This window comes from Notothenia coriiceps, unplaced genomic scaffold (assembly GCF_000735185.1).
Source record: "Notothenia coriiceps isolate Sejong01 unplaced genomic scaffold, NC01 NC01_scaffold00003021, whole genome shotgun sequence".
NCBI classification, from domain to species: domain Eukaryota; kingdom Metazoa; phylum Chordata; class Actinopteri; order Perciformes; family Nototheniidae; genus Notothenia; species Notothenia coriiceps.
In genome coordinates this window covers 436-8,580 of record NW_011335722.1, presented here as the reverse complement: position 1 = coordinate 8,580, position 8,145 = coordinate 436, and the positions used below count along the sequence as shown (strand labels likewise).

The following is an 8,145-nucleotide window of genomic DNA, read 5'->3' as shown; positions in this document are numbered from 1 at the left end:
TTTATTATATATAAAGTTTTTTATAAATAAAAAAATATAAAATTAAAAATTACTTGGTTCCATTTATAGATATGTTCAACCATAGTCATTTACCATATTAGATGTTAGTTTTAGACCAAATTTTTAACACAAATGCTACAATTTCATTTTTTAACGCGACGGGGGCTTCGGTTTGTCCGTAGTTGGGTCGTGCAACCGTTTTCCAGAGTTATCATTTGACACGGCCGGCCTTTGTATTAAAGTCGGTTAGTCGCGCCGGCAGTTTATAAAAACCCAGTGCTCCCGCGAGTGAGCCGCGGGTGCAAACGAATGCACGCCCAACTGCACTCAACAAAAAAATCTGAGCACTCCTTGAGCCCCATATAGAGTATCATTGCGTCACCATCCGCCTGGGCAGTGAAGTAGAAGTTACTCGAGGGTTCCTTTTTGTTGTGGTCGGCAATGATAATCGGTGAGTCTCGAGTGTCGACGAAGTATAGGACAGTCCTTTGACTGTATTCAATTTGTTCATGTTTTGGTTGTATGACCAGACACAGTACCGCTTATGTCAGCGACCAAATAAAATACAGACATATCCGGCAACAACACTCACACCTGCCAGCCTCCGTAAAGTTGCAATCGAATCGGTTTAAGAGGTAATCTTTTGTGCGGGTAAAATCTTCCAAAAAGCGTCACGGACCAGCACAGCACGTCTGCAACAGTTTACGACATTGAGTCAAATAGATAGGCCAATAGGTCATAACACACATGAAGGCCGTACTAAAACTTTGCACATAATGTCTAAATTTAGTGCCGTTATACAAAGTAGACAACATCAACATCGGGGGAAACTGCGCTCACTCCAGTATATCAAACTGACGCCGTTCGGTACGGAAGTGAGCGCTTTTTTAGATCAGTTTCGGTCGGAGTAGCACTATAAACGACCACGCGCTTCTATGACGGATACAGTAATGCCATCTCAGTTTTTTTTTAGCGAGGGGACGACACAAATCTACTCTTATTTTGTTTTTGACCAGGTCATAGTTTCTGAGTAAAGTGAAGTCCCACTATCGTCCTGTTAGGGTAGATCAGTGAGTCTTTTTTCAGTCCTGTAACGAACTACATGTCAAAGTTTTATTTTCTGGAAACTTCAGAGTATATCCGAATAGTAGGGAAAAAAATCTACTACTTCCATTTTGTTTTTGACAGGTCATAACATCTAGTAGTAGTGAGGTCCCACTATCGTCCTGTGCGCGCGGGTACATGAAGTGACGTCTTTTTACCAGTCCTGTAAAGACCTACATGTGCAAAGGTTGTGTATTTGTCGGCGGACAAGAAAACTCCTATTCCCGTGTGCTCCGTTAGTTCTAACACGGTACGGATCTCCCACCGAGTAAAGCACACTCCGCGCAGGCGGGTCTAGCCATGGACCTGTACTTTTTAATTTAATATTTTTTTTAATATTTTTTTTTGTATGTGGGAAGAGGTTGGGCGGCGCCCCTAGCGCCCCTATGGGCCGGCCGCCACTGCGTTTCAGGCATGGGGGAGGGTGGGGGTGGGAAAGAAACTCCCTCTGGAAATAACTTTGGGATTTTAGCCTTTGCAGACCATTTACATGCACCTATAAGACACTCTACACTTAAGAAAGGGAAAACTCCCAAAAACATAATAGGGCCCCTTTAAAGGTTTGGTGTCATTATTCTACAGCCATTACATTATCCCATCAACAAAGGAAGAATTTCTCCGGCATCTGTGTACTTATTGCTGCTGAACAAAGACTTTTTTAAGTACGTTTCAGTGAACCATTTGATTCTGAAACACAAAAAATATAGTTTGTCTGAGCTCTATTAAAACCCTTTGTCCACATTTCATTAAATCTTTTATATTTATCACAGATGACTCACTGCTGTGCCAGATGCTTACCGAGCACTTTCTTTGCATATTTGTTGCACAAGAAGCAGATATTTTGCAGTTCAGCAATACACAGAGAACATACTTTGCTCAGTCAAGCAAATACTCACTCATGATGGACGGTCATTATTTACACCACTCTGGCTTTAAAGTAAGCTCTCGCGAAGCTTGAAATTAAATATTTTGTTCTTCTTCAATGTTTAAGCCATAAAGCATTGTGGAGTATATATTCAAAATATCAACATCAGCTATACTGTGATTGCTCTCATGTGAAACTCTCCATTTAACGTTGCATCAGACGTTGTAACAGTTTACAAAATCCACCTATATTGTTTTATTGAGAGCTTATCATTATGATGTTTGAATCAGCAAATATTGGACTTATAGTACCTGAATATGTGTCTCAATTCTCAAGAATAAACAATTATTTAGGGACTTGAAAATGTTAATAGGGAAATCCACCCTCACACAGAATTCAAATGCTCATGATGTGATATTTGACAGCTTAATTCACTAAACCAAAAAAAACATAACAGAGTAAACTGAAAATAAATTTATTTACCTCCAATTGAGCATTTGCGTAAAGCTTGTTAATGCCCCAGATTAGAATACTATCTCTACTATTGTTGCCTAAACTGTCAAAGATCACAGCAGGAACACATGTCAATTCTCTTCAGGGTAAAGTAATACTATTGTTAGTAGAGTTAAGAAACATTTGTGGTCTCGCCAAGTTACTCCAAGTTGTAGCTGTACACAGACGAATAAGTACAACTATTTTTTGTAACCAAAGTGGGTATCCTGGAGTGGTCTGGGTCACCAAAAATGATGCTCTACGCCTATATATTAATGGACTAGAAGCTTTTGGGTGGACTGCCATCAGTGACCACAGCAAAGTCCTAACTTAGAATTCGGTATTAATTTTTTCTTCGTGGCAATTCAATTGAAGCCATTTTTTATTATTCCAAATTGCCATAGACTATTGTTAAATGTTGTTAAAATAAGCAAGCTGCCATTCTTAATGCACAAAAAGCACATTATCGGCGGGTGGGGAAATTGTGATATGGTCAGTAGATGGCAGGATGAAATACACTACCAAAGTGGTTCAGTTGAAACTAGCAAAACTAATGCGAGTGACTTTAAACTCATTGTATAGTCACCTGGGTTGTTCATTGACTAACAGTAGGGTCACCTGATTCACAGAGAACAAAATCCTTTTTAAAGAGTGATTTGTAGATCGAAAAACTGAAAGAAATGTAATCAAATGCCATCTACGTGGATTATACTGTACCGCTAGTTATCATTGGATGTTGAGCTAATTTTTCTTGGTTCATTCATGCAAATTTAAACGATTTTGGAGAAAAGCAAAATACAAAAAATTCTTCACAAGTGCATATTCTGCCGGGCATGTCATTACCTCACAGGCTCGGGATCGACTCTGCACGTTGGGAACGATCTTCATAGTGACTACTCCGTTTGTTTCTTTCTGCATGGACAGATGATTCAGTTTTACTTATATATCTAGTTGTACGAGTGTAATACTTTCATAAAGATTTGCATTGAATTTAAGATCCAAGTTAACAAATATTAACTTACCAGGATCTTTTGGAGCTGATCTACAGTTTGGTTCATCACACTTTTCCCGTTGATCTCTGCTATTTCATCTCCTTCGTGCAAAGAGCCTGGTAAGAGAGAGAGAAAAACAGGAGAGCTATAGTAATTCTAAATATAAGTCCTAAACTTGACATTTTGGCAGCATTTATTTGCACTTGTCTGCTCCCCTTGTCTCAAAAGTCTATGGTTTTAGAATGTTTTTATTTTTGGTTAAATGCTTAAAATAGGGTTTGCAGTTAACACAATTTTAAGAGAAGTTCAAAAACCCCAAACTTAACAGTATAATCTCAATAATGTCATTTACAATTCAAATATTTAAACTTGAATATTTTGTGTATGGCCTGAGATACAGTATACATTATCTGTTGCCCTACTTCACTATACAGAAATTAAATTGAAAAAATAATAATACAATTTATTTGGATATAATACATAGAATGCCATGTTTGAACACTTGATAAAAATAAGATACTTAAAGATAAGTAATATTACATAAAATAGATATCTTGTTGTACAACCTACGTAAAGATGTAGAGAGATAGATGGAAAGATGGTAAATAAAACCGACAGATTAATAATTCAGTACCCACAAATACATAAATATACAAAGCAGCAGTCACAAAATGTCTCCGTTCTCTTTCACTCTTTTCCCCTCGGGTGCACTATCCACTAATGCCTGGATAGATTTGCTGTGACTGGGACGGACTATTAACTAGAGAACTTTCCTTCCAACACACACACCAGGTCGGCACACTCACACACTTGCACTCAAAAGAAAATGGGATTAATTACCTTGTCTGTGGATCATGCCTCCGTGCAGTATTCTGGCCACAGTGCACCTTTGTTTGTCGTTCAGCTTCAGAGTGACCCCCTGCAGACAGAGACCACAGTCAATGGGCAGGCATTAGCAACACAAATATTAAAATATAAGAGTGTGTGTGTGTGTGTGTGTGTGTGTGTGTGTGTGTGTGTGTGTGTGTGTGTGTGTGTGTGTGTGTGTGTGTGTGTGTGTGTGTGTGTGTGTGTGTGTGTGGGGATAGTATACCATGGGCTCTGAATGACCCTTTTCAAATTCCACTTCTTTCATCCTGGTCAGTTCTGTGCCATTCATGTGTCCTGCACTGCCGTTAGTGTAAACCTCAGCTCCCTTGCTCTCATAGATTTGCATAGAAGCCTGTTAAAAAACAAAAAGAAAACACACATTAATGGTCATTTTTTTTTATCTCAATCTAAATAAAACGTTCCGTGATGCAAGTCATTTAACTCAAGATTTACAGTCAGTCAGATCATTATAACATGCATTTCTAATAGCTGCTACTTGTTATGCTAATGTGTGCTAACAGCCACGTTTCATTTGCAGTTTCAACATATGTTCGAGGTTGAAAATTAACCCGATGTTATAAACACCTCATTAGCCACGTCCATTGATCTGGTCCAGCTGGTCCATGTGGTCATGGATACCACCTGAGTCACCAAGTGAACACATTTAAGAGTAGCAATAATGCAAGCAAGGTTATATTTTCTGAAGACTCTTAAAAGCCATATTAAAAGTTTGGTGTAGAAATCTAACAACTGACCAAAAAGCAGGTCCAAAAACAGGAAATCTCCAGTTATTGTATTGTTTAATTACATTACTGTTATTTCCAAATGTAGAGAAACTATTCGTTAATACAATTATAGCCAGGAATAGTTTATAAACGGAAGCTCATTTCTGCCAGTAAAAGAAACAAATAAAATAAAAACATAGCCTTGTGAAGAGATAAAGTTCCTGTAAATCATTATAATGATTTAGTAAAAATATTTTTTCTTAAAACAACAACTTTGTATGGTGGCAAGAAAGGTGGTCTTTGTCCTGATCACCGTCACAGTTAAATCCATATATTTATAAAGCTATACGAGAAAAGAATAATGCAATGCCATCACTGAGGACCCACATGACACAAGGTCCTGATCCCTGGGGAGTAAGCTGGCCTACTGTGAATATAACATGTATAATATAGAACCATGAATGAACAATATAAAAAGATATATAAATTGGTCTCTAAGCTGACACAGATACAACTTCCTAAGTCAGCACTTATTTTTTTGGCCGGAAATAAATCATAAAAACTGCTTCAGGGAAAAAACACAATTGTTATCTATCTTCTAGCGTCAGCTCTACAATAAACCAATAAATATTATTATCACATTCCTCCTCCCCCTCCTCGCTTACTGTAAAACCTGGGCCCTAAAATACTGTGCACACCGTGACAGCAGTTTAGAGTCTTACACAGGCAGGAATTACTGTGTCAAGTTTTTTTGATTCGTTTTATTTATACCCTTTTAATACACTTATGTGTTCCTGGTAACATTATTATAATATAAAACTAACAATTGTTTAGTACACCATTTTCAAATGAATGCAGGAGCTTGCAACATGATAGTTATTTACCAGTCTCGTGCTGATATATTTCAGGATTGTTCTGTACCAGGAGGGAGTGTTTGGCCAGAGTCCCAGAAGGAACGGATGAAATTACATCCTCTGAGGAAAGGAATCTGTACAGCAGTCTGACTGCAGATACAATCACCACATACAAATATATCCTGAAAACACACACTGATTTCTCTCACTGAACTTCCATTAATATTTCTAAAGAGCTGCTCTAAAAGACATTAGGAAATGCATTTTGTGGAACCACACATTAGGGATGACTGTCCTTAATAAACTTCTCACAAGCGCCACAATTTGTATTGAATTATGACAATTTGGGTTTTTTATTCGATTTAGAGAAACTACTTTATATCATTATAGCCAGGAATAACTGTAAAATACGGAAGCCCATTTCTGCCAGTAAACGAGAGAAAAGGATAATGAAATAATGAGAAACTTTGTCAAAATAATGACTACTAAGTCACTATTTTGAGATAATAAGTCAAACATTTCCAGATAAATTATTCATTATCCAGAAATACAAAGTAATTTTGAGAGAATTTCTAATTATTTTAAGTCTAAGTCTTAATTCTGACAGGGTTTCTATTGTTTTAGGGTGTTAGGTCACCTTTCAGGTAAACCTAAATTGTTTTGAGATATGTTGTCATTATAACGGCTCAAAGGATTTTAACTTTCATCACAATGGAGGAAATTTGATTCCAAAACTAAACCTATAGACACATATTGGGTAGTTTCCCTCTAGCACATAGCATATTACTTTATTAACTAGCCATCAGAACTAGGCAAGGAACCTACAAAGGTTAAATCGTAAAGCGTTAGCACAAAACAATTACAACTATCTGAAACAAATTACAGCATCTTTACAAACAGTAGCCAATAGGAATGAAACGTGAAATGTGATTAGATTTTGATGGGCACTGAAAGGCATTTTTAATTAAATGAATCTCATCAGGATTTTGACAATGAGCCCCATCAGATCAATCACTCACACTGTCAGAGTGTAAAGGGATAAATGATTAGAGAGTATTACTTTGCTTTGTCACAATGTTTTCCAATCACTGTTAACAGTCAACACATGTTACAATAATGTCCCTTTCAGAAACTTGGATGCCAGTATTGGGTGTGAAGGACCAACAAGATAAGCAAACGGCCGAGTGACAGGCTAAACAAATTCATTTTTTTGTGTTTTTCCATCTACGGGCTGAAGTTGCTTTTTTGAACAGATTCCTTTAAAAAAAGCCAATCTCTGGATAAGATTAAACACTATTAAGATGTATATCTCTTGTCTACCTATTTTTCTCCACAAAGCGCCATGATCTAATATGACTGCAGTGTTTCCCACAGAATTTGATTCTATTTGTGGGGCAAGAAAAGCCAAAGGCCCCTTAACCTATTTGGGTGGCCTGTTTCATTTATTCTACTCTGTATAATTGTTCTGTAGTTATTGTAGCTAAAACGGCGATTTCTGAGAGATTTTAAATCTCAGATCTGCTCAACTCAACCTGTAAGAAAGGTCTCAGTGGGTCACGCGCCTCAACCCTGCATTACAATAGGCAGGAACACTCTGCTGATCGCCCACCAGCTGAAGAGAGTTAACTAATTAGAGGGGCGTGCCCCCACAGCTGTGAGAACTCAGCAATCAGGTGTCCATCTTAGGTGGCTCTTTCGTGGAGCGTCAGCCAGACGGAGACTGACAAAGACATTGGAGTGCTGTTGGAGCAAGACTGACAAAGACATTGGAGTCACGAGGGAGGCAAAGAGGAGGCAAATCCTACTTTGATTGAGCTAAGTATCGCTGGTGTTTCCTTTTGTTTTATTCAATTCTCTTTGGTTCTCTAGCCCCTCATGCTAAAATCATGGGTATTTTCTCCATTCCTGTTCATGCGTCCTCTCGCAATTATCACTGGCCCCGTGTATCTCCTAATCGATTTAACCGGCCTGCTCTTGTCTATCCCACATGCTCCACTGAGATCCAACATCTCGTTTCAGGGGGCCTGTGGAACTGCCAGTCAGCTGTTCCTAAGGCTGACTTCATCTCTAGCTACGCTTCCCTGCAGTCTCTGGATTTCCTTGCTCTCACAGAGACCTGGATTACTCCATCCAACACATCCACCCCAGCAGCTCTCTCCACAGCATATTCCTTCTCCCATACACCCAGACCCTCTGGCAGAGGAGGTGGCACTGGTCTCCTGCTCTCTCCCAACTGGAGCTTT

At 38.5% G+C, this 8,145-nt stretch overlaps 1 protein-coding gene across 1 annotated transcript in view; it reads right to left on the bottom strand.

The window, feature by feature from the left end:
• Positions 1–4,675, bottom strand: part of mpp1 (MAGUK p55 scaffold protein 1) — a gene marked incomplete at its 5' end in the record, with an annotated part of 12,979 nt that extends 8,304 nt beyond the window's left edge. The window contains 4 exons of the mRNA XM_010766068.1: positions 3,305–3,373; positions 3,484–3,569; positions 4,294–4,372; positions 4,547–4,675. Coding sequence (XP_010764370.1) covers positions 3,305–3,373; positions 3,484–3,569; positions 4,294–4,372; positions 4,547–4,675 — 363 coding nt within the window. The remainder of the gene's footprint in view (positions 1–3,304; positions 3,374–3,483; positions 3,570–4,293; positions 4,373–4,546) is intronic.
• Positions 4,676–8,145: the final 3,470 nt, after the last annotated feature.